Source organism: Diceros bicornis, chromosome 2, assembly GCF_020826845.1.
Source record: "Diceros bicornis minor isolate mBicDic1 chromosome 2, mDicBic1.mat.cur, whole genome shotgun sequence".
NCBI lineage: Eukaryota > Metazoa > Chordata > Mammalia > Perissodactyla > Rhinocerotidae > Diceros > Diceros bicornis.
In genome coordinates, this window is record NC_080741.1 from 42,987,754 (window position 1) to 43,014,294 (window position 26,541).

Below are 26,541 nucleotides of genomic sequence, written 5' to 3' on the forward strand. Positions count from 1 at the left end.
CCACTTCTTTTTTCACCTGGCAAAGCAGAGGGTGGACTGAGAGGGGTCAGGAGGGACTCTCCTCAACTTCCTGTTCCTTTTCTTTTTCCTTCAGCAGTATTTCCATTCCCTAAACCAGATGTGATATTCCAGCTGGAGCGAGGGGAAGCACCACGGGGCCTGGATCCCTGGACCCCTGTCAGGGGAGAGGCCCTGAGAGCTGTCTGCACAGGTAAGCAGCAGAACCTACCACCTTCCTCTCCAGCTTTGCCTCTGCCTGTCTTTTAGTGATTTAACATGAAAAAGGTTTTCTTCTGTCATATGGCTATTATGGGGATGAAAATGGTCACTCTTATTCAGAGAAATGTCTCTTGCTAGAGCTTCAGCCCCAAACTGGAAAAGGCCAGTCCGAACATTCATTTTCTGTCATGTGTCTTTGTAAAGTTAAAGTATTTCAAACACTTTGTAGGGAAAATAGGTTTCTGTTGGTTAATTTAGGAATATAAACACAAGATAGTAAGAACTTGTTTCTATAAGAACATTTTATGTATCTGTGTGTGTGTATGAAACTGTATATGAGAATGGAATTTTTGTGAATTCCTAAACAATAAATTATAAACTAGCTTTTGAAAGAAAGCTTGTTTATTTATTGGGAATGAGTGGTTTCCTTTTTGAAAGATATTGAATTGAAGTAACTGTAAAGAACCATCCAGAGATTTGGCCTATAGCCTTTCTCACTCGTTGGCCCTGTTCTCATACTGTCTCCCTGATGCTATTCAGAGCCTCTGTCAACCAAATGCCCCTTTCTGATTCACCCCCACTCTGTCTTAATCAGTGCCCTTAGGTTGACTCCAGCACTTGAGGTCACCTTGATGAAGAACCTTTCCTATCAGTCTGCCTGCAGTTGTCAGGGGTTCTCTTTGCCACAGCTGCACATTGTTTATTTAGCCTGCCGAAGGCTTTACACCAGCAGTGTCCAATAGAACTTTCTACAGTGATGGAAATGTGATATATCTGCACTGTCCAGTATGGCAGCCATTAGCCACATGAGCACTTGAAATGTGGCTAGCGGAACTGAGGAACTGAATTTTAAATTTTAATTAATTTAAATTGAATTTTTTTTAGTTTTAATTTTTTAATTTTTTATTTTATTTTATTTTTTTGGTGAAGAAGATTAGCCCTGAGCTAACATCTGTGGCCAATCTGCCTCATTTTGCTCGAGGAAGATGGTCTCTGAGCTAACATCCATGCAAATCATCCTCTATTTTTTTTTTTTATGTGGGATACCACCACAGCATGGCTTGATGAATGGTGTGTGGGTCCATGCCTGGGATCCAAACCCGCAAACCCCTCGCCGCCGATGCAGAGGGCATGACCTTAACCACAGTGCCGGCCCCAATTTGAATTTAAACACAGTCATGCGTCACCACTTAACGAAATGTTCTGAGAAATGTGTTGTTAGGTGATTTCGTCATTGTGCGAACATCATAGAGTGTACTTACACAAACCTAGACCATATAGTTTACTATACACTTACACTATATGGTACTAATCTTACGGGACCGCTGTTGTATATGTGGTTCGTCATTGACCAAAACAGCATTATGTGGTGCATGACTGTTGCCACATGTGGCTAGCAGCTGCCTTATCAGACAGTGCAGCCTTAAACAATTAAAACAACAGCCTCCAACTGCCTTTTTTAGTTTCTAGATCAGTGGGTTTCAAAGTCTGCTGTGCATCAGAATCACTTGCAGAGCTTGTTAAAATACGGATTTCTGGACTCTACCTCCAGAGATTCTAATTCAGTAGGACTGGGATGAGGCCTGACAATTTGCATTTCTAACAAGTTCCCAGATGATGATGGCCTGGGGACCACAGTTTGAGGACCACTGTTCTTGAGAATCTTGAACCGTGTTTTTTAAACTCTTCCAGAGTTTAAAAGAGAGGTTGCAACTCTTCCAGAGTTGTGCTCAGCATTTAAAAATTAAACTAGACTGTACTAGACTTAAATAAAATGGACCAAAATACAGTCATGCACTGCATAATGATGTTTTCGTGAATGATGGACCGCATATGCAGTGGTGGTCACCTAAGATTAGTACCATTAGTAGCCTAGGTGTGTAGTAGGCTATACCGTCTAGGTTTGTGTAAGTACACTCTATGATGTTCGCACAATGATGAAATCGCCTAACAATGCATTTTTTATGTTTTACTTTTAATTTTTTTGTGAGGAAGATCAGCCCTGAGCTAACATCCATGCCAATCCTCCTTTTTTTGCTGAGGAAGACTGGCCCTGAGCTAACATCTGTGCCGATCTTCCTCCACTTTATGTGGGATGCTGCCACAGCATGGCCTGACAGGCAGTGCATTGGTGCACGCCCGGAATCCGAACCCAGGCCACCAGCAACGGAGCGTGCGCACTTAACCGCTACACCACGGGGCCGGACCCAACAATGCATTTTTTAGAACGTATCCCCATCATTAAGCAATGCATGACTATAGTATAAAATTTGTCATAAATGTATCACTCTTATTAAGGATGTGGGTTTGTGAAACTTTTGTTTCTGTTTTAGTTTTGTATGTTTATGAGTATATATGTGTGCGTGTAAGCGTGTGTGTAGTGGGTCAGGATCTAAAATGTGAGTCATGGTCAAAAAAGCTCAAGAAACACTAAGTTATAAGTTTCTTTCTTTTTTTTTTTTTTGTGAGGAAGATCAGCCCTGAGCTAACATCCATGCTAATCCTCCTCTTTTTGCTGAGGAAGACTGGCTCTGAGCTAACATCCATTGCCAGTCCTCCTCCTTTTTTTTTTTTCCCCCCAAAGCCCCAGTAGATAGTTGTACGTCATAGTTGCACATCCTTCTAGTTGCTGTATGTGGAACGCGGCCTCAGCATGGCTGGAGAAGCAGTGCGTCAGTGTGCGCCCAGATCTGAACCCAGGCCGCCAGCAGCAGAGCGCGGGCACTTAACCGCTAAGCCATGGAGCCGGCCCCTAAGCTAGAAGTTTCATTTGTCAGATCTTTGGTGCTTAAAAAGGCAAAAAAGGTTTGTATGTTGTAGTGCCACCAGTGAGGGTGCGAGTCCCCATTCCCCTCAAGTTCCGTGTCCAGTCCTGAAAGGGTCCGACCAGGCATGGCTTTTTTCCTTTCAGAGGTAGGTCTCTCTCCAGGACTACAGTACATGGGTTTGAAATAGTGGTCCTTTCCTGAACCCCTCACAACCGGCAGTGTTACAAACCATTTTCTCCCTAGTCAGGCTTGTGATAGAGAACATCTCTTTATAGACTACAGAATATTGTAAAGTATTTGGGCAGCTTTCATGCCTTGACCGGGCCACGGGTCCACTGTTGCAGACAGCATCTCCCAGCTGTCTGGACACTGAGTGGTACTAGAGCTGCTTACCTAGCTCTCTCTTCTCCAGTTCAGAGATCTCTTTCCTCACTGTCAGCTCCCTCTGCTTTTCTTCATCGCTTCCCCTTCTGGCAACTTCTCTACCCCCTTCCCATTTTTCTTTATCTGTTGTCTCAATTAACAACTTCTGCTGTCTACAAAGTTTGTTGTCCTAATGGCATTTCTTGCCTTCTTCACCTCCAGTATTTTTACTTTCCCTTTGGGGCACCATCCACTGGCTCTGTCTCTCTCCAAAATGTACCTATGTCTGGGGCAAGCTAATACTGCTTAATCCCTTCCCCCTCTAGCATAAATAAGTGGCTCTTATGTTTTCTTTTATCATGCTAGGTGGTAAAAGCAAGACTGAGAATGCAGAGCAGACTCCAAAGCTGAACATTTCTGAAGAAGCAGAGTTGCACAGACTGATGGCAGAAGGGCTACTGATGGGTGCTTCCCAGCACCCTCACAGTAAGGACGGCTTGGAGAAGCTGCAGCTGTGTGGCACAGGGAGGAAAACAAACTCAAAAAAAGGAGCCTTCACAGACTTGACAGTCCAGGATCATAAATCCTCCACCATGGAAAGAGCCAGGAAATTGGAAGGAAGCAGTGGTGTCGGCACACATCTCATTACAAAGCAGGGCCTCCCTAGAGGACAGGTGTTTTATAAATGTGGCGAGTGTGGCAGATATTTCAACCAACATTCAGACTTTTGCCAGCATCAGAGAATTCACACTGATGAGAAGCCCTACAAATGCAAAGAATGTGGGAAAGCCTTCAGATACAACTCAAAACTCTCACGGCACCAGAAAATCCACACTGGGGAGAAACCCTACTCATGTCAGGAATGTGGACAAGCCTTCAGTCAAAATTCCCACCTCCTTCAGCATCAGAAACTCCATGGTGGAGAGAAGCCCTATGAATGTAAAGACTGTGGGAAAACCTTTAGCTACAACTCAAAACTTATTCGGCATCAGCGAATCCACACTGGGGAGAAACCCTTTAAGTGTAAGGAATGTGGGAAGGCTTTCAGGTGTAGCTATGACTGCATCATCCATGAGCGAATTCATACTGGGGAGAAGCCCTATGAATGTAAGGAATGTGGGAAAAGTTTCAGTTCAAATTCAGTCCTGATTCAGCATCAGAGAATCCACACTGGGGAGAAACCTTATGAATGTAAAGAGTGCGGCAAGACTTTTCGCCGGAGTTCAGTGTTTCTTCAGCACCAGAGGTTCCACACTGGGGAAAGACTCTATAAATGTAACGACTGTTGGAAAACTTTCAGTTGTAGCTCACGCTTTATCGTACATCAGAGAATCCACACTGGGGAGAAACCTTATGAATGCCAGGAGTGTGGGAAGGCATTCAATCAGAAAATCACCCTGGTTCAGCATCAGCGAGTTCACACGGGAGAGAAACCTTATGAATGTAAGGTGTGTGGGAAAGCCTTCAAATGGAGCGCCAGTTTCATTCAGCATCAGAAGTTGCATACTAGGAAGAAACCCGCCCACAGTACAGGGCCATCCACAGTTAAGCCCCACTGCCCCTCATCAGTCCCATCCCCTCTGCCTCCTCAGCATGCGTGCTCTGCCCCAGCCATGCCAGGGTCTCCCTTGTCTTCTCCACATGCAGTGCTACTTGCTCCCGCCGTGCCTCTCTTCGTGCTACTCCCCTCATCTGAAATGGCCAGTTCTTCACCCGTCCAGTTAGTGCATTTCTTTCAGGATCTTGCTTCTCCTGAGAAGTCATCCCCTTATAGCCTGAACACTTTGTCTCACTCCCCGTGAGCTCCCTCAAGTTCTCAACTCCCAGTGCACCTGGAGTCATCAGTTTCCACTTGCTCCTGATCATGTCTTTGTCTATACACTTCTGGTCTTGTGTATGTCATTATTGTTTTCACAACTCCATTTTAAGTTCTCACACTTAAGGACCATGTTTGATTACCTTCTCTCCCCATGGTAGGAAGTGGTTGTATCTATCCTTTATAGTGCCTGGTCTTGGCCTCTACCATCAGTTTGCACCTGCCTTCTCTACTAGAGTTGGAAGAGTTTGCAGAACATTTTGGGTTTTAAAGGTGTGGCATTACAATGGGATGGGCCATTGTAATTCAAGAAATAGGGGAAATGCAGTCCATAGGGGGAGGTAATCGAGAAAGTACCCAGTGATTGCTTTCAGGATTTAAGGAGGACCATTTGGTGGGCCAGTAGCAGGGCTCACTGTGGGGATATGAGCCTTGGGTTTTTTATTACCTTGATAATGACCGTTATGAGGATCCTGTGTAACTAAGCAGTAGAGCAAGAAAATGATCACTGAAAAGAATATGAAGTGATGAGTTGGCATTGATAGCAATAATGTAAAATCATGTCTTTAAACTTGATTGGAAGGGGATGTGGTTTTCCTGTTTGGATTCCTTTTCCATTCCTATCCATATCTTTGTTAAATTTCAGTGCTCACTCAAATATGTAGGTATAAAGATTGACCTGGGCTTGTGCAATTTAGGACACGTGCCTGGGTGTAGTAATCTCTAAATTATACACGGAGTGGACTTGTTGGCAATACGTGGATAAGCAGTGGAGGGAAGGAGAAGAGAAACCCAACCATGACTTAATGTAGCTCCTGCCTCGGAAGGGAGTCTATTCGTGATCAGTAACCATGCGCACACTCAGATATGTTCTCATACCTGTTCCACATCCCCTATGATGAAATCTGAATTTGTGAGTGGTGGCACTTTTAAATTGATTTTATAATGAACTACTTTGGTAACACCAAGGAGTGTTTTAAGAATGCTGGTCTTGCTAGATGTTACAATCTCACTGGTTTGACCATACTTTCTGTCTAGTAGTTAGAGGCTCTGCCCCATCTCAGAATCACTGCTTCAGGACAGTGTAGCAACATGGAAAGGTACTTTAAATAATTAAGCAGGAATACAGTACTAAGGATATGATATGTACACTGTTATTGTAACACCATAAAATTATGTCTGAGGGAGGGCATAGAGAGACATTTGGTTTTGGTTTTGGTCAGGTTTACTGAGATATACTTTGTAGACAGTAAAATCCACCCTTTAAAAAAAAAGTAAATAGTTTGGTGAATTTTGACAAATGAATACAGTTGTATAACCAAGATATAGAAAATTTCCATCACGCCAAAAAGTTCCCTCAGCACCAGGGAGAAATTTAAATGGTTGGTGGGATGTTGGCGATTGTTCTTTATTTTTATTCGTTGATAAGGTTGTACAGTACATACAATTCAGGATAAGAAAAGGCAAAAACCAAACTTATTTCCCCAGCTGTAGTCAGAGCTTCCAGAATATGCAAAGATCCCTCACCCAGAATCATTGCTAAGAAAAAGTCAAAATGGAGGAAAATGACAATGAGTCTGGTTTCTTTGTCATATTTCTGAAACAGACACATATATAAAAATTTTGCCCTATTTATTTCCCCCAAACACCATTAAACAGAAAGGGCCTCAGGGCTTCTGGGAGGATTATAGCAAGGAAGGATGGGGGTGAGAGACTCCTAAACTAGCAGGACTTCAAAAAAGAGGAACTTCTAAATAGAGTTTGGAGGGTAGCAGATTATACGACAAGAAAAAGTAAAGAATGTAGGGGAAAAATAAATGGATATGCTCTGGGCTGATAAAGGCTCTTGAGTCCTCCTGGCCATGAGATTTATGAGTTTCTGACTTTGGTAACTTTTATGTTCTCATTTGTTCCTTCCTTTATTCATTAATTCAATAGGCATTTAGGGTTTTTCCCCATTGTTACACAAATGTTATTACACAGCCTCCACAGCACGTCCTAGGTGCTGAACGATGAAGACTGTGCCACTGTTCAATGCAGGGACCAGCGCTGCCAGGTTGTCTGGCACTTAGTAGACACTCAGGTGTTTTTGACAAGGGCCATGTGTAGCTCATGGAAAGGACAGATGTGTAAAAATAAACTCATACATCACTTAAATTCCAACTTAGCGTTCCTTCAGGAGTTTCTATTTTCACTCAAAGTGAAATGACTATAAACTTACTGACTCCCCCCACACTTGTTAATTTAGCATGAGGACTGCCCACTTCCTTCAGGAAAGGTATATGGGTGTCATAATACTTGAAAGGTTTAGTTTTGAGACTTCTGTCTTTACCAGTGACTTGGCTAAGTATATGATTTAGGTCTCTGCTTAAAAATACCAGAAACCGGGGCGGCCAGGTGGCAGAGCGGTTATGTGCACGCGCTCCACTTCAGCGGCCCGGGGTTCTCAGGTTCGGATCCTGGGCGTGCAACAACACACCACTTGTCAGGCCATGCTGTGGCGGCGTCCCATATAAAGTAGAGGAAGATGGGCACGGATGTTAGCCCAGGGCCAATCTTCCTTAGCCCCCCCCAAAAAAAAAGGAGGATTGGCATCAGATGTTAGCTCAGGGGTGATCTTCCTCACAAAAAATAAAAATAGCAGAAACCTACTTGAATTAACTCAAATACATTTAATTTATCATAAGGATTCCTGTGTGTATCCTGACACCCAAGGGCAAGAATGCAGCCAGGAGCTCTGGAGCCTGGAAAACCCAAGCAGTCAGGAAGAACAGGCAGAACACTCAGGCTCAGTCTCAGCTCTCTCCTCACTTCTGATCCCTTCTCCTCTTTGCATTCCTGCTTTCTCTATCCCTAAGCACATGGCAGAAGTTGCCGTAGGTCCCACGTTTACAACTCCATTCCAGAGAACCAGCCCAAACTGAGAATCTCCCAGACTTAATTCCAAATTCCAGGAGAGAGAATCTGATTTGCCCACTTCAGGTGTTCACTTCTGTTCTACTCTCCCTTGCCTTGGGGAGAGGGAGGCAGGGGGCTCTGGGTTGTCAAGTGTAAACAAGGCTGCTGGGGCCCCCACCCTGTGGCTGGGCTCAGCAGACACCCAAAAGGTTGTCTGTTGCTGTCTTCTTAGTTCACAACCCTTTCCCTCATTTCTGTTGCTCCATGTCTCCTGGCAACTAAGATAACTGAGGACAACCTTCAGGATATTTTTGTCCTGACTGCCTGGAAGCTTTTAAAAATTTATCTTTGACAGTGGTTTACCCTGGTGTTGATCACCCTCCATTAGTGTATCTTGGCTCACAGTGAGCTCTCTCAGTCTGTGCATTCAAATCTTCCTTTGTGGATGGCTTGTGACTGGCCAATCTGGGGCGGAAGAGCTGATGGGGTTATGGGAAGTGGGGATATAGTCCCCTCTGATTTCCTCTGGATTCTGTGTTTGGGTTAAACAGGCACCTATGGCCATGGGTTGAGTGAGGGTGAATATGGTTCTTGGGCCTTTCTCTTTGAGGTATATGTGTATAGCCAACTCAGCAGCAGCAAGGCTGGCTTCCTGATTATAGCTCTTCATCTGGTTCATTTCTGGTTATAGTTCTCCCTGGTTTCCCTTGTCCTTTCACAGCCACTCCACCATGGAAGCTGGGTTGGTGATAAGAAAAACCACGTGGCTGCATGATTTCTCCTTTAATCTTGCTACTACTGCCATGCCTCTGGAAGGAATAGGCCTCCTGCAGGGTATTGCCTGCATCTCCCTTAACTGCCCCTGCCCACAGCCCTCATCTCCCAAGTTGAGATTTCTAAGTAGCAGCTTCAGAGAGATCTCATTCTATATACTCCCTGTACCCTTCACCATAACAGAGATTAGGCAAGCTGTGGGGCAGACCTCTGCCTCCTCCTACAGGTCTGTCTAAATTGTAACGTGCTCCGCTGACAGTCTTCAGTGATTTCAGTGTGAATTCGGGCTAATTCTGTAGTATCTAGCCTTCTCCTAGGGAAAGATTAGCACTCAGTATGTGAAATCTTGCCCTGTTAACAAGACCTCAGAGGTTAGAGGGATCAGTGATTGTGCACAGTGCAGACTGTTAAACTAATCTTTACCAGTCCAGCCCCTAGACTGGGTTCCAGGAATAGTGAGGGCATAAGAAGAGATGCAAACAGCTATTTTCCTATATGATGCCGCGCCCTGGAGGCCAAGACGCCCCGGCTTTTAGATCATAGTTGCACGTGGGACAGCCAGGAGTACAGGCAGGACCCCCAAACATTTGCGTCGTTCCTGGTCCTGCTGCGGCCCCATCTGTAGCCAGCCGCTGGGGTCTGGGCAGGCAGGGTTGCAACAAGAGTATCGCTACCGCCGGTGGGCATCTCCAACTCTAACTGCAGCGAGAAGGCCGGGCTATGCCGCCCGGGCACGTGAGCGTTCCGGACCAACGCACCACCGAGAGGGAACCCTCCGGCTTCCTAGAGGGGACAGTGGGCTCCGCCGCGCTTCCGGCTCGGTGCTGGTTGGTGGAGCCCCGGCGCTCCCGCGGGAGAAGGAATCCGGGCGCTGGTGCTGCGGGCCCGGGCGGGCGGGAGCCGGTGAGGCGACGCGCTCGGCCCGTCCGTGGTCTGGGCTGGCTTGAGGGCCTTGACCTGGAAGTGGCTGGCCGAGGAGGCCCGGTGCCCCGGGGCCGCGCAGCCCGCGCCCCTGCCGGCGGGGCGGGTTCGTTGGTCCTCCGCTGAAGGGATGTCCGCACCGGCCTCTGCTCGCCTTCCTAGGTGCGACTGACGATGTTGGTGTCGCCGGCTTCCCATTGCCCCGAGCGGGTCTGCGCCCAGCGTCACCCACCGGGGCACTGGAGCATGTATTTTTCCTGCTTGACCCGTGGCCAAGCCTCCACCTACATTTTGTCCTGTAGCCCTTCTCGGTCCACCGCCCGCCGCCCTCTTTCTCTCCAGCGGAGGCCTCTCTCGGCCATGGTGGCAAAGATAAACAAAGCCGGACAGGCTTTAATCAGTAATAACTACGTACTGCAGGAGGGAAGAGAGTCCGGAGTGAACTGAACTCAGCTTCTACTTGTGCAGATGTGCCCGTGACCGGGCGTTTTAAAGGAAGAAGGAGGCGGTAGGGAGCGGGGTGAGCGGAGGCTCGGGGGCGTCATGTGAAACCCGTCTGGGTTTGCTAAGCGGAGCTTATGGAAGTTGGGCTCCTATCCTCCCACAGAGACCGGGAGACCGGCCCTATCTTCAGGTGGTTGCCTGAAACAGTGACTTCTTTTGGCAGTGTTGAGTTTTCTCAGGCAGACCGTTTAAGAGGGGCTAGGGTCATAATTAGGGATGTGGCCTTGAGTTGTTAGAGAGTATATTAATGTTTTATTTGTCATTAAGGGTCACGGTTGAGGCCTAGTTGAGAAAGGGCTCGGGGGAGCCTGGCTAGAGTTTGGTCAAGGACAGAAACTTTGTTAGTGGTCAGGGTCACTGGACACATCCAGTAAGAATTATTTTCTACTCCAACCGAAGCGGACATTGAGCCCTGGATTCTCCTCCAGCTTAGGCTCAGTTCTGGGCAATGGAGTGTAGCGGCATGTTTTGAGAAGCCTTGTGCTTTGCCAGCAAGTGGATGGAGAAATAAACTGAAGGAGAAGTTATAACTCTGTGGGTGAGGGTAGGGGCCAGACTGCCCTGGAATGGTAGGACAGTCATTGTTCTAAGAGTTAACAGACTCCTGGGGTGGAGGTGAGAGATGTGAGGGGGAGTAATGCACATAGGGCTGCGAGAGAGGGGCAGTGTCGTTCGGAATTCTTTTATCCTTTCTCAGATCTGAGGCTCTTCCTTTTCCAAATCTGCAGTGCAGGAGCCAGGGGACGGCAGCCATGCTCCAGACAGCGTGGTCCCAGGTGAACTGGCTTCCTGACAGCCGCTCTTAGATCAGCTCCCAGAGAAGTCAGTGCAGGACTCAGGCCTGATCTGGCTTCCGGTTGGCCAGGCAGTTATTGCAGGTGTGTATGTGTGTCTATGCACATGAGGGAGTGTTTGGGGAAAGTGGTTTGAGGTGAGATGAGATTATCGAGACCGGGAGATATCTTTGGTTAGAGAGAGGACATGATTTTCAGAAGATCCATTTAATTGCATGAGGTGGAAGCACCTGACAGTAAAATTTTCTGGGAACTAGAAATCCACGTCACTATCTACAGATGAAGTCCACCAATAGGCAGGCCTGTGCCAGTAGTTCACACCTGTGATTTGAGGCCATGGAACTTAGAAGAATTTGGACGATAATTTGGAGATACTAGGTTAGTAGAGAGTGAGTCGAGGAGGACTGCAAAACCTATAGCATTAGGCAGTTCAGAGAATTGTTGGCGAAATAAAGGTGGATTGAGTAGTGCAGCAGAGGCTGTGGTGTGTAGAGCTGTGGGATTCTCTGTCATGGTTCCATGGTGTTTAAGATGATTTCCAGCTCAACAGAGAAACTGTACATGGTATTGGTTAATGGGCTTTTCTGGCTGTGTGGCCTCAGATGACTTCTAAACCTCTTTGGCTTCAATTCCCTCAGTTGCAAAATGAGCATGGTAACAGTACCTACCTCAGAAGTGAAGATGAAAAGAGCTGATGCTTATACAGCCTTAGCACAGTTTCTAGCACATATTAAGCACCTATAAATCTTAGCTATTATATAAAGACGATTTAAGTGACTAGAGAAAGGAAGCTTAATTAATAAATATAAATTGATAGCAACAAAGTAATATACTTTAAACATATTAGTTTTTCATTTTGGACTGCTGTTGCTATCTAGATGTTTCTGTTTAGTTTCAGTATATATTTATATGTGTAGTTACAGAAGAGAGCCAGGCTGGAGCAATGTGCAGCAGATTCCTGACTGCAGGAGACTGATTATACTGTGTTAAAGGCCTCCTGTTGTTGGGCATTTGAGACAGCAGAGGAAGAAGTCCCTGGATTACTGCGGCACCTGTACCTCAGAAGAGACGCCGTTTGTGGTTCAGTTACCATGCAGGCCCTCTGTCATGTAGTTGCGCTACCTGAAGATTCCTTTGTAGTTAAAACCTTTCTGGGTAGAAGTGCTGAATTTCCCACAAATATATTAAAAGTAATTCTACATTGGGGCCAGCCCCCTGGCCTAGTGGTTAAGTTCGGCGCACTCCGCTCCGGTGGCCTGGGTTCGTGAGTTCAGACCTACACCACTTGTCAGCCATGCTGTGGCGGTGACCCACATACAAAATAGAGGAAGACTGGCACAGATGTAGCTCAGGATGAATCTTCCTCAAGCAAAAAGAAGAAGGATGGTGGCAGATGTTAGCTCAGGGTGAATCTTCCTCAGCCAAAAAAAAAAAAAAAAAGTAATTCTACATTTATCACTTTTCTAATAGTAATGAAAACGAGAAGCCTGCTACTCTCTAATTTTGCATGATTGTCACTAACGTAGACATGTTTTGCCCCCTTTTTAATATTTATAGACCCTATCCTTTGAGTACATTCTGTTAATCACTATTTCAGGACTGTGTAACAAGAAAAATGTGTATTTTCTGATTAGTAAGAAAAGAGACTATAAAATGACATATACATTCTCTCAATTCCTTAAAATTCCTTATGTCTGCATGAGAAGGAGTTGGAACAGAATAAGCAAAATTGAAATGCTTAATGTTTAGATTGTGGAGTTCAGGTAGCTTTTCCTTCTATTTATTCTTTTATAACTGGTATGCAATAGGTAGGCTCAGGGGAAAAATCAAAATTCAAGCTTAGTGCATCCAGATGCAGTTTGAGCATCTGGATCAGAGTCTACAAAGGGTATTTATCCCAGAGTCACTCCCAGATCATCTCTAAAAAGAACAGTTAAATTGTAGGAAAAAAGACAATTATTTTGATTTCTGGAAATTATATTTATTAACTGTGTTTTCCAATAGTGATCAAGAAGAAAACTTTTGTGCAGCAAGTAGGAGTCCAGGCAAGCCGGAGACACACCAGCTTTTTTCACAGCTAGCCTACAGGAGAGAGGAACCCCTGAAAAACCATTGTACATTGTAGCAGCTTAGAGCAGGAGAAGAGGACCTGGGACCTCTGGTCCTATTTGATAGACAGGAATTTGTCCCACTAATGGCCCATCATATGGGGACAGGAACACTTGGAAGGCTGAGACCTTTGTGCCCTGAGTTGTTTGTACTAGTTCTTGGTAGGTAGATAGTTTATTTAGAAAGACCTTGATCATAGTGGTAGATTTCGGAGGCCCATTCCACTGTAGTTAGTGCCACCTTTTTTTTTTTTGGCTGAGGAAGAGTAGCCCGGAGCTAACATCTGTTGCCAATCTTCCTCTATTTTTTTTGCTTGAGGAACATTCACCCTGAGCTAACATCTATGCCAGTCTTCCTCTATTTTGGATGTGGGTTGCTGCCACAGCATGGCTGCTGACAAGTGGTATAGGTCCACACCTGGGAACCAAACCCAGGCTGCCGAAGCAGAGCACACTGAACTTAACCACTAAGCCACAGGGCCGGCCCCCATTAGTGGCTTTTTATCAATGACAAAATAAAAGAGAATAAGAGCCCATATAGAACAATGCCTTATATGCAATATAGGAAATATAACATCTTTGAGTGAATGAGAGAAAACTCTTACAAACCATACAGCCAAGAAAGAAAGTGTAAAAGACTACTTCTTCAACACTTAATAGGAATAAGGTTTTCCCAGACACTCAAGGACTAATGGAATTAGTTTTAAAAATAGGTTTTAGGTTTATAGTAAGAACATGAACATTGGGTAAATGGTAGTAAGATGGAAAGCAGATGGGCTAATTGAGCAGGAGGAAAGGAATTTCTGTAGAAGAAAGCTTGAGTCATAAAAGCCAGGTCAGGAAGATATAAAATGGAGTAGGATATTCCTATATATAATTGGCCCTGAAGATATGACTAAATATCATTATTTGAGGGTGTGCTCCAGCGAAGGAAGGAAGAATGTGGAAGACATCGTGTCCAGAAAAGCATGAGTCCATTGTGTGAAAACAGTGAAGACTCAGGATGACGGTTGTGCAGCAGGGTGGGAATCTTGTGTCCTCATACCAAGGAGAGTTTGTGAAAATTTTAGGATATCACGAAGTTAAGTAGTGGAAAATAGAAAGGCAACAAAGGAATTTTTTAAAATGTTGTACAATAAAGGAAATGTAATCTTAGTATACCATTTGGCTTTGTAGTGAGCAGTGTTCACATGGTATAGGGAAAAGGTCTTTCTGGGTTGTTGGAAAAACTGGAGGTAGAGATATTGTTGAGAGACCAAGGGTGCTGGACTCTCCTTCCCCTGGCACCCACCACCACGCTCATTATTGCCACCTGATTCTGGTTTATTTCAGGGACCAAAAGGGCCCAGAATTTATAAACATTCCTTTACACAGAAGTGCATACATTTGTGTGTATGTGTAAATTCTGATTAGCTTACCTTGAGTATAAAAGACTGGCTCACAAAAGATGAGCTTCTCCAAGATAGAAGGATCCACTCCAGTATCCTGTATGGGCAACATGAGCAGCAGCTGTCAGGTGTACTGGCACCGAGTAAAGCGCTGCTGAGATACACTGCATCTGCTGCTGCTCTCTGTGGTTGCCTCATTTCCAATAAGATTTTTGTAAAACTTCCCTAATTAAATCTTACCTAACCATATGTAAGTGTTGCATTAAGTTTTCTCTGGCTCTTTGTCATTTATAGCAGTGGCAATTTTGCATTGTTTGTATATTTCTTTTGTCTTTACTCTTTTTTTGCAAAAGGTTCAGATAAATGGACATTAAATATTATATGTATGCTTTGTAGGGTCTTAAGTGTATTGTATATAACACCTTCCTAAGAAAACACTGAATGAAGATGATTACACAGCCATATTGTAGAGTAATTAATGAAAGAAATGACCTTGTGTTATAATTATTGTCAAATGTTGAAACAATTGTGTTTATCTTAATGAAATTTGTGTTCTGGCATAATTTGTAATTTTGGAGCTTGGAAATGCATAAACTCTTTCCCAGGGAAATTACTAGTATAATAGTTTGTTACAGTAATTATCCTTAAGGTTTTTTGTTTTTAAACATGCTTCCCTCATAACATGAGGAAGATGCTATTGTTTAAAAGCCCTTAAAAGGAGCAGCCTTATCCCTTAATCCTTTTCCTGATGCCATGTAGCCAAGGGACTCTCCCTCCACCCAGGCAGAAGTCTGGAAGTGCAGTTTCTCGAGCTGGTGAACAACAGATGTTCTTCTCTTAGGGACACCACGCAAAGCTGAAGGGCAGGAGTGAGGCACCCAGTCCTTGAAAACTGGGATTGTCAAAGATGCATACTGAATCCCTAGGCTCCTTTCCCTGCTAAGCTTCTAGAATGCTCAAACCACTCTTCCTAATCTTGGAGAAGAGGGAGGACAGTTCTTCTACACAGCACAGCAGTGCTTGGCAAGTAGAAGCCATGTCTCTGAAGCTGTTCTTGGGAGTATTAGAGCCCTCAAGGTAAAACAAAGTCTTCCCATATTGGCAACCTCCAAGAAAAGCTTCTTGGGCTAGAGTGGAGACATTTGCTTTGCTTAGATTGCAAATATGTAATGAAGGCAAATCATGGTGGCTATCCCACTGGCAGGTCTAGCTATGTAGTGGGGTGCCCTGACAAGTCTTTGAGAATGGAGTGGTTCTGAAGACTGGGAGAGGAGGAACCTGGAGAATGCTTATCCTAAGGCATGAAACATTTAACTTAATATCAAGGACCCTGTATTCACAGGACAGGCTGCTATGCCATTAACTGAAATCTGTCTCCAGGCTGGGCTGGATACACATCCAGGTATAGGGTGAGAAAGGGCTCTAAGGCTAAATGTTAATTACTCTTTCCCTAAATTGTGCCACATATTGGAGCCCCAGCAGCACTTGTATCTTCACACCAAATGACACAATTAGAAAACAAAACAAACTCGCAAGCACTTGTGTGCTAGGCACTACTGTAAATACTTTGCCAATCCATTAACTCATTTAATTATTAACCCTCAACAGCCCTTTGAGGTTGGTACCACCATCGTACCCATTTAACGGACAAGGAAACAGGCGAAAAACTTGCTGCCGGTCACACAGCTAAGTGGTACAGTCCGGTTTCTGGACCTAGGTAGTTGATGCTCTCCACTGATACACATTTGGACGTTGAAGTGATGGGCCCCACTCTCCCCATTCCAATCCTCCCATCGCGGCAGAACCAGAACCCAGGCAGCTTTGGCACATGTGGAGCAACGATCCCATCCCCTCACTACCTGGAAGGGCAACCAGAAGTGGCCAACGCCAGGGAACTCTGGGTGATTCCCAGGATTGTAATCATTGTGTGGCCTGAGCTGGCCGGCCGACATCCTCCAGAGAGGCTACCAGGAGGGGGTGCTGCAGGAACCGAACCTGCGGCCGGCAACTCTGGCCAGTAGGGTCTCCGAAAGTAGGGACAGTGGCGGTTGCAGCTGGGATAGGAAACCACAGAGACGGGCAACTTCCCAGGTTCTTAGAGAAGAGGGGGAATGACGTAGGCACTTCCGACTGAGTCGGTCCAGAGCTTCCCTAGGAGCCGGCGGATGGCCGCGTTCCCACGCTTTCCCTGCGCCTGCGCCTTGCGGGGTTAGCGGTCGCCCGGGATCTGGGTTCCCGGGTCCGGGTGATAGATTCGCTTCCCTCTAGCGTAGTATCGGGTTCTTCAGCCCCTGTGTTTTTGTGGTGAGGGGGTGGCGCGACAGAGAAGGGCCCGGGGCGGACGGAGGGCATTTGTGGGGTGCGAGGCAGCATCAGTCTTACCCGTGCCTTTTTATTTTCTCTTCAGTCTCATTTCTCAGGACCCCGAGGGCAGTGTGTGAAGCGGGGACGCCAGCCATGTTCCAGGCCACTTGGCGCCAGGTGAGCCAGCATCCTCTCAGCCTCTGTTGTCCCCTCCCCAATCCTCCCACCCTTTTGATGTCGAGAGAGCAGGTGTCAGCTCTGCATCCAGATCCTGAGTTGTACAGGCCTGCGGCTTCCATTGTGTATCTGTCACTATTGGGTGTGTTTTGGGACGGGGAGGAATTGGCGGGGGTGGACGGATGAGAATGCCCAAACTAAGATAATCAAGATCGAAAAAACAAGTAAGCGTGGGGGAATGGATTGGGATAGGTTTGGCAATTGGGGCTGAAAAGTGGAAATCTGCATCACTGCGTACACTGAAGACCCCTTTCATCCCATCCACAAAATTGGAGAAGTCTTTCCTTGCATAAAGTAATTCTAGTAATTTTTTTGTAGATCCCGTTGGATTTTCTATATAGATGTGCTATCTATGAACAAAGACAGTTTTACTTCTTTCTAGTTTGGATGCCTTTTATTTCTTTTTCTTGCTTTATTGCACTGGCTAGAACACCATTTCAATGTCAAGTAGGAGTGGTGAGAGCAGATATCCTTGTCTTCTTCCTGATCTTAGGGCAAAAGCGTTCACTGTTTCACTGTATTTCCTTTCTCTGGCTTTGGGTAGTTTCTTTACACCCACGCCCTGATCAGTACTCTGTTGAATTTTCTACAGGGACCCTCTGCAGATGATGGGGATTTTTCCTCTGTGCAGCTCTCTCCTCTCTGGTATTCTGTCCTATAAACTGTAGCTGTCTAGGTCGCCTCAGACTCCAGCAGGGAATCTGCTGGGCTCTGCCTCAGTTCCCCCTCCCTGTATTACAGCCTGGAAATTTTCAAGGTAGTAAGCTTTGGGAATCAGGGGGCTCACCTCTTTGTTTCCCATCTCTAAGGGATTATTGTCCTTCATTGCCTGATATCCAATATCTTGAAAACCACTGTTTTATGTAATGTGTCTTATTTTGGTTCAGGCAGGAGGATAAATCTGATCCCTGTGACTCCATGTAGATGAGAAGTGGAAGATTTCCTTCAGAGTTTTGACAAACATTTCCCCTTTTACTTTTGCTATGTAGTCTTGCCATCTCGACTCCCCAGTCTTCATGTGTGTCTTGTTTTTCCTTCTCTGAAAGCCTTTAGTATCTTTTTTATGTTCTCATTTTTCTGAGACTTCTCGGTGACGCGCCTTTGTGTGGGTATTTTTCATTCATTGCCCTAAGTACTTTGTCAGTCCTCTCTCCTCCCTGGTGCTTTTAAACAGATAGAATGTTTTACCAAGTTATAAAAAGCAGTGCACACTTAAAAACCCAGAGCTCATCCTTGGTTCTGTGGTGTGAACTGGCCTCCTTTTTGTTTGCTTCCCCTTCCACCAGCACTTATGATTCAGCTTTCTCTGCTCTTCTAATTTAGTTACCATTCACCCTTTTTTCTGCATTCTAAAATTCTGTTAACACCTCTAGTCCACTCTGATTCTTCTCCTCTTGGGCCATTGTGTTACTGTCACTGTAGTGGGATCAGAAAGGGAGTGGCAATCAGTACAAGACTGCTGTGCGCTGTGTTTGTACAGATGTCCCCTGTACACGTGCACACAAAACCCAGGTAGGGGAGGGAGCCAGAGGGACCGACAGTCCCACAGAGCAGGGCATGGCGGAGTTGATGCAGAGATCAGCAGGTGAAGGAAGGGCTGTTTGCTGGGGATGACCACAAAGGGGTGCAGTGAATCTTGGGCTCCCCTGTTGTTGAGAGCAATAATGCTGGCTGAGGGCTGGCCCCTGCAGGGGGCACTGGATAGCTGTCCTTGGAATACCAGACCCAGTCTCTGCCTGGATACTTAGGCTCCTCTGCCCTCACACAGGGTTTGAGCAGAAACCTATTGTTTCAGGAGCCAGTGACCTTTGAGGACGTGGCTGTGTACTTCACTCAGAATGAATGGGTCATCCTGGACCCAGCACAGAGGGCCCTGTACAGGGAGGTGATGCTGGAGAATTATGCAAATGTGGCTTCTCTAGGTAAGACATCTCTTCTCCTCGCTGTTGTCTGCCTCTGCCCTTTGAGCATCCTGGCTTCTTTCTTCCTTAGACTTTGGGGGCCTCTAATAACCCTCATGGGCAGTCTCTCTGAAGGCTGAGCTCCCCAGTGGCTACTGGGTGGGAAGACCCCTGGGTTCCCAGGTTTTGAAATCAGCTGTCCCTCCAACCCTGGGAGGGACTCTGCCCCAAGCATGGAGGGAAATGAAGAGCTTTTGGGAGCTCAGTGGAACCCTTTGTGCCTCTGTCTTCCAAATTCTCTGAAGAAGATTTGGGACTCCCTCATGTCAGTGGGGGATTAGTCCAGGACTCTGCCCCACTTTGTGGGAATTTCCTGTCGTCTATGATGGCACAGGCTGATTTCGCTTCATCTCTTTCCACCTGGCTCAACAGAGAAAGATAAAGAGAGCTGCAAGGGACTCTGCTTCATGATTCCCTTGACCTTTTTGTTTTTGTTTCTTTCTCCCTGGGCAGCTTTTCCATTCACCAGACCCGTTCTGGTGTCCCAGCTGGAGCAAGGGGAACTGCCATGGGGCCTCGATCCCTGGGAACCTGTGGGCAGGGAGGCCCTCAGAGGTATCTGTCTAGGTGAGCACAAGGACTACCAGCTGCCTTTTTTGCTTAGCCTGCTTTCTTGTTTTCACATTTCAATGTGTAAGAAGTGTGTCTTCTCCTGTGAGACTGTTTTCATTAGAATCATTACATGGATTGGAATTGTTCCAGTGGAATCATTACATGTGATTCTCTGAGTTCACAGTGGTAGCCTCCTTCGAATGAGGAAGGGCCAGTCTCTTCCAAGAAAGGTGTGGCTGCAAGATTTCTTTGCATGAGTCTTTGCCTTTCCACCTCACCACCTGCCAAGGGAGAGTGACTGAGCAGCTCTTAAACTAGCTCTTTCATTCATGTCATGTGGAGACATTTTATTTTTCCATCAGTTTGTTTTTGTGAAAATTAGAACATCAACTACCTTATGAGGAAAATAGGCTTCTGGGGGCCTGTCCAGCCAGCCACATATTTGTAGAGTACATTATTTCTATGGAAAACTGAATCATGAATTCCTAAACTCTGACTTAACAAATAAAACAATTTCATTTTTATAATGGAAATTTTCAAACATATGCAGATACCAGCCAAAAGCACCCCAGGTATCCCTCACCTCAACAGTCACCAATATTTGGCTGTTCTTGTTTCATCTTTCCCCTACAGATATTTGAAAAATTTTTCTTTTTTTGCTGAGGAAGATTCGCCCTGAGCTAACATCTGTTGCCAATCTTTCCTCTTTTTGCTTGAGGAACATTGTGGCTGAGCTAACATCTGTGCCAGTCTTCCTCTATTTTGTATGTGGGTTGCTGCCACAGCATGGCTGCCAATGAATGGTGTAGGTCCGCACCCAGGAACCGAACCTGGGCCGCCGAAGCAGAGCGCGCGGAACTTAACCACTAGGCCACTGGGCTTGCCCCTTAAAAAATTTTTTCAACAGATGAACTTTTGAAGCAAAACTTGTTGTAAATAAAAGGTGAATGGCTTCCTCATTTTGAAAGGTATTTATATGAGAATTAAAAATAACAACATAGTGAATTTTTTTGCCTTTCTTATTCTGCTTCACGCTTTCTCTGCCTGTTAAAATTTCCTCTTTGCAGAGAATACCCCTTAATGATACACCCCCCAGCTTTGTGTTATTGTGCCTTTCTGGATATGACCCCAGGACTTCAGGCTTTCTGGGTAAAAAATATTTTCTAAGCAATTTGCTTGTAAACACATGAGGTTTTGCGCTAACCCAGTGCTGAAGATTATATCAGCCTGCAAAAGGTCTCAGTAGCAGAGGGAAAATAGCCTTGGCTTTTCCTTTTCTAGTATGCTAATTTAGGATTTCATATTCCAAACTGTCATGTTAAACTATATACATGTCCTCTGTGGTGTTTTAGGAAAAGGGCAGAAATCATTGCCTGGTCCTCTCTGGGACTTATGTCCATTCTTGGAAGGGTTCTTCACATGTCCAGTACCCTTTTATTTCAGAGGCAAGCCTCCACATATTCCCCTTTTCTTCTGGTTGCTGTGGTGTGTGCGCTGCATGGGCCCCTCAGCTGCACCCTAGGAGCCTGCTGCTTTGCTGGAGCCACCTTGATGTCAGAGATCAGTTCTCTTTTCAAAGATTTTGACAGGGATGATGTTTTAAAATAAGCAGCTCTTAAGAAATTTCTGCCTGTGGGACCCTTGGTAGTTCTTGAGCTGCTTGGCCTGCCCTTTTTCCAATCTTGGTGGTCTTCTTCTCACCTGGGGGTCTCTGTTCATCACTTCTCTATGTCTACCCTTTTATCCATCCCATTCACTTTTCTCTTGGTCTTTCTGTCATAGTTAACAGTCTGCTGTTTTCCAGTCTTCACCCTTTTTATGGGAGTGTCTCCTGGCCTTGCTCTCTTCTATCTCACAGAGTCTTCATTTCACTTGTGGGGCTCTGTTGTGTGATGATCTTTGGTAGCCATTTTGTGGACATATTGGAAAAATATCCACGTACTCAGGGCAGATTAGAACCACTTGATCCCATTTCCCCTTCAGCACAGGTATTTTCTTTTTGTGATGTGAGGGGCTGACACTTGTATTTTCTTTTTGTGATATCAGGGGCTGAGATCAGAACTGAGAAGGGAGAATCAACTCAAAAGGAACACATTTCTAAAGAAATGGAGTCCTACAGACTGACATTAGGAGGGCTGCCAGGGAATGTTCCCCAGCACCTTGACCTTGGGAGCAGCCCAGAGTGGCAGCATGGTAACTGGATAGTCAAGAAGACAGACTCAAAGAGGAGAGAGTTCACAGATGGGTCAACCAGGCATCATGAGGCCTCCGCTGTCGAGAATGGGGAGAAGTGTGAGAAGTTAGGAAAAAATAGCACACAACTCACTACAAATCAGAGCATTCTTAGTGGTCAGATATCTTATGAATGTAGAAAATGTGACAGATATTTCAGTCGAATGGCAGACTTCCACCAACATCAGAGACGTCACACCAGTGAAAAATCTTATGAATGCAAAGAATGTGGAAAAGACTTCAGATATAACTCATTACTTATTCGACATCAGATAATTCACACTGGAAAGAAACCATTTAAATGTAAAGAATGTGGGAAAGGTTTAAGTTCAGACACAGCTTTGATTCAGCATCAGAGAATCCACACTGGAGAAAAGCCCTATGAATGTAAGGAGTGTGGCAAGGCCTTCAGTAGTAGCTCTGTCTTCCTCCAGCACCAGAGGTTCCACACTGGGGAGAAACTCTATGAATGTAATGAATGTTGGAAAACTTTCAGTTGTAGCTCAAGTTTTATTGTCCATCAGCGAATGCACACTGGGGAGAAACCGTATGAATGTAAAGAATGTGGGAAACGATTAAGCTCCAACACAGCCTTGACTCAGCATCAGCGAATTCACACCGGGGAGAAACCTTTTGAATGTAAGGAGTGTGGGAAGGCGTTCAATCAGAAAATAACCCTGGTTCAGCACGAGCGAGTTCACACTGGCGAGAAACCTTATGAATGTAAGGTGTGCGGGAAAACCTTTAGCTGGTGTGGAAGATTCATTCTGCATCAGAAACTACATGTGCAGAAGACATCTGTCCAAGAGTAGTACTGGATTATCCACAGCTAGGCTCACTGTGCCTCTTCTTGTTTCTCTCCATTTCCATGCTTTTTATGAGTGTCATCACTGTCCTTCCTGGACTGTGCTAATTCTTAACCATGTGCCTCTGTTTCTACAGCTCTGCGTAACTGGAACGTCCCAGTAAGATGTTTAATTCAGACTCGCAGCTTCCATCATGAAACCTTGCTCAAATTCTCTGAGCCCTTGTTTCTTCAATATAAATTCTCTTTACAGTCAGAAAAGACAAGAAACAAACCCCCAAACTTACAAACATAAAAGGAAATGTAAGTTTCCAGATCGAAAGGGTATGCTGAGCGCCCAGCAAGATAGACTGGGGTAAACCTACATCAAAGAACATCACTGTGCATGATCAACCCATGAGGTTTAAAGAGGAGATCCTACAAAGTTTCTAGAGAGAGAAAACAAAAGATCAGGAATAAGAATGGTACCAGATTTCTCAACAGCAACCTTGAAAGTGAGATGACGATGGCGTTTGCCTTCAGAATAGAAAAGGGAAAATGATTCCCACCCAGAATTTTATACCCTCAAGTGTGAGTATAGAATAAAGGCATTTCAGACCCTTTAGATATGAAAACTTTACCTCCCATGTATTCTTTCTCAGATGTGCAACACTAAACAAGGGGTAAACCAGCAAAGAAAAAGACAAATATGTGGTAACCTTATTACCATCTGTACATTTTAAGTCTACTAAACTCAAACAGAGGGATCTTGTCCATGTAGAGCCAGCTGCATCCTGGAAGACATTCCTAATAGGGTGCAAACTTTCAGAGACCTACCTCGGGTGCAGTGCCCACCTACACTACTTCTTACTCTGCAGTTACTCTTCACCACTCAGTTACAGTCTGTGCCTTTGCAAAAGTTGGGGTGTATGTACCCTCTGAGTCAGATGCAAGGCCCTATTTATCCTAAATGTATCCATCTCATTGCTGTTCCAAGTGACCTCATAGCAGGAAACATTTCCTTGTAACTTCATCTAGTTGTTTTTTTATGATCATGGAAGGAGCTACCATTATTTTCTGTTACCTGTGAAAATGAAGGAAGATGTAAATGTGTTCTGTTTTAGCATCTACTTCTGCAGACAGCTTGACTTTGCCCACAGGAGGCAGAGGGTAGTGGTTAATAATACAGAGCCTGGCAGACTTTGGTATGAATGCAGGTATGTGACCTTGGTTAAGTTGCAGAAATTCTGTACTAAGTTCCTTATCTGTAAAATAGGGATGACCGTCTACCTCATAGGTTTGTGTTGAGGCATAACTGCATTCATACATGTAGCGTGCTTAGAACAGTGACTGGAGCGTAATAAACAAAAGTGTTATTTATTATTATAATGCCATTGCTAAGTTTTGACTTATGTATACACCACTGAAACAATCACCACAACCAAGATAATAAACACGGCCATAACACCCAAAACTTTGCTTATGCCCCTTGGTAATCCCTCCCTCCTAGCTCTCCACAGGCAACCACTGATCTATTTTCTGTCACTTTGGATTAGTTTTCCTTTTCTAGGATTTTATATAAATGTTATCACACTGTATGTACTCTTCTTTTTGGTCTGGTGTCTTTCACTCAGCATAATTATTTTGAGATTCACCCATGTTGCCTATATCAATGGTTCATTCTTTTTTATTATTGAGTAGTATTCCACTATGGATATACCACAATTTGTCCATTCACCTCTCGATGGCCATTTGAATTGTTTCTGGTTTTTGGCTGTTACAAATAAAGCTGCTATGAACATCTGTGTCCAAGTCTTTGTAAGGATGTATGCTTTTATTTCTCTTGGGTAAATATTAGGAGTGGAATAACTAGATCATAAAATAGGTGTATATTTAACTTTTTAAGAATCTTCAAAACTGTTCTACAAAGAAGTTGTGCCATTTTACATGCCCATCAGCATTGTATGAGAGTTCCACTTTTAATACATCTCTGCCTACAATTGACACTGTCAGTCTTTTAAATTTTAGCTATTCTAATAAGTGTGTAAAGCTATCTCACTGAGGTTTTAATTTACATTTCCCTAATGACTAATGATATTGAACATATTTTCACGTGCTCAATTGCCTTCTGTTATGTCACCTTTGGTAAAGTATCTGTTCATAACTTTTGCCTGTGTTTTTATTGGGTTTTCTTTTTATTGATCTTTAAGAGGTCTTTATGTATTATGGATACAAGTCTTTTTATTTATATATATATATGTGATTTCCAAATATTTTCTCCCAGCCTGCGGTTTGTCTTTATATTCTCTTGACAGTATCTTTTGAAGAGCAGAAGATTTTAATATCAATGAGGTCCAATTTATCAGTTTGTTCTTTTAAGGATTGTGCTTTTAGTGTCATATTTAAGAATCTTTGCCTTACTCAGGTTTACAAAGACTTATTCCTATTTTTCCTTCTAGAAGATTTATAGTTTTAGATTTTACATTTAGCTCTATCATCTATTTTGAATTAAATTTTGTATAGGGTATGAGGTATGTATCTAAGTTCCTTCCTTCCTCTCTCCCTCCCTTCCTTTTTTTAATGGGTAACCTCTTGTAGCACCACTTTTTGAAAATATCATTCCTTCTCCACTGAATTGCCTTTGCACCATTATCACAAATCAGTTGTCCATATATGTGTGGGTCTAGTTTTAGATTCTATTTTGTTCCATTGACCTATTTGTCTTGATGCCATTAACACACTGCCTTAATTACTGTAGTTTTTCTAAGTGTTGAAGTCATATGGTGTTAGTCCTCCTACTCTGTTTTTTGCCAAGTTGTTTTGGTCATTCCAGGTCCTTTGTATTTCCATATGAATTTTAGAATCAATTTGTCAATTTCTGCAAAAAACATCCTGGGATTTTGATTGAGATTGTATTGAATCTATAGATCGATTTTGGAATAATTGACTTTTTTTTTTTTTCTGGTGAGGAAGATTGGCCCTGAGCTGACATCTCCTGCCAATCTTCCTCTTTTTGCTTGAGGAAGATTATCCCTGGGCTAACATCTGTGCTAATCTTCCTCTATTTTGTACTTGGGACGCTGCCACAGCATGGCTCGACAAGCGGTATGGAGGTCCGCGCCCGGGATCCGAACCCATAAACCCAAGGCCACTGAAGCAGAGTGTGTGAACTTAACGCCACTGGGCTGGCCCCTATTTTTGATGCTATTATAAATAGTACATTTCCAATTTTCATTGATGGCATATAGAAATATAATTGATTTTTGTATTTTGACCTTGTATCCTGCAACCTTGCACAACTCACTTACTAGTACTAGTAACATTTTGTAGATTCCATAGAATTTCCTAACATTGAGAATCATGTTCACAAATAACAATCATTTTACTTCTTCCTTTCCAATTCTGGATGCATTTTCTTTCATTTTCTTGCCTTACTGCACTGGCTAGTGGCTGGTGATAGTGTGTTTTTAGGGAAAGCCAGTCTCTCTGGCATTGGCCAGGTGAGGAACATCCAGCCCCAGACATTAATTTTGCTGATACATGAACAGACTCTCTGACAGCTGCAAAGGCTAAAGTTTCCCATGTCTCCTGGTTCACGTTGCCATCTAGCTGCCTCTAGCTCAGTGCTGCCTGTGCTCTGTGGTGTCTCGTGAGGCTGTTCTGGGAAAGAATAAGCCTCTTGTAGCATGTTCCCAATTTTCTTCTCTGGCTTCTCATAATTCCAGTTATCCTCCCAATTTGGGGTTTTTATTTGGGCCTACCAAAGCTTTCTAATTTCTTCTCCTTGCACCATAACACCAGAGAGAACAATTGCATGTCCAATTTTGTTCCCCTCCAAGTTGGTCCTAATTGTAATAGCTGGCTGGTACTCTTTAGAGTTTGTGGTGTATATGTGTGTATGTGTATGTGCACCCATGT

The 26,541-nt window shown here is 44.4% G+C and overlaps 2 protein-coding genes across 4 annotated transcripts in view; both read left to right on the forward strand.

Moving 5' to 3' along the window:
* The window catches only part of ZNF619 (zinc finger protein 619), a 28,955-nt gene extending 7,216 nt beyond the window's left edge, over positions 1–21,739 (forward strand). Inside the window, exons 4-7 of the mRNA XM_058555549.1 lie at positions 95–211; positions 3,717–9,921; positions 16,961–17,034; positions 21,654–21,739. Coding sequence (XP_058411532.1) covers positions 95–211; positions 3,717–5,152 — 1,553 coding nt within the window. The 3' untranslated portion in view covers positions 5,153–9,921; positions 16,961–17,034; positions 21,654–21,739. The remainder of the gene's footprint in view (positions 1–94; positions 212–3,716; positions 9,922–16,960; positions 17,035–21,653) is intronic.
* On the forward strand, positions 9,891–24,435 carry ZNF620 (zinc finger protein 620). 3 transcript variants are annotated; one of them, XM_058555573.1, is made up of 5 exons: positions 9,891–9,921; positions 16,961–17,034; positions 18,890–19,016; positions 19,509–19,622; positions 21,654–24,435. In XM_058555573.1, the coding sequence occupies exons 2-5, from the start codon at positions 17,011–17,013 to the stop codon at positions 22,649–22,651; spliced, it is 1,263 nt and encodes a 420-aa protein (XP_058411556.1). In that variant the 5' UTR covers positions 9,891–9,921; positions 16,961–17,010; the 3' UTR covers positions 22,652–24,435. The 3 variants fall into 3 exon arrangements, with proteins under 3 accessions (XP_058411556.1, XP_058411548.1, XP_058411541.1); XM_058555565.1 differs by lacking the exon at positions 9,891–9,921 and adding an exon at positions 16,740–16,761; XM_058555558.1 differs by lacking the exon at positions 9,891–9,921 and adding an exon at positions 16,774–16,857.
* The last annotated feature ends 2,106 nt before the right edge of the window (positions 24,436–26,541 follow it).

Coding starts and splice junctions, on each gene's coding strand:
- ZNF620 (XM_058555573.1), top strand. CDS start 17,011: ATGTTCCAGGCCACTTGGCGCCAG. Junction 17,035..18,889: donor TCCAGGCCACTTGGCGCCAG/GTGAGCCAGCAT, acceptor CTATTGTTTCAG/GAGCCAGTGACCTTTGAGGA. Junction 19,017..19,508: donor TGCAAATGTGGCTTCTCTAG/GTAAGACATCTC, acceptor CTCCCTGGGCAG/CTTTTCCATTCACCAGACCC.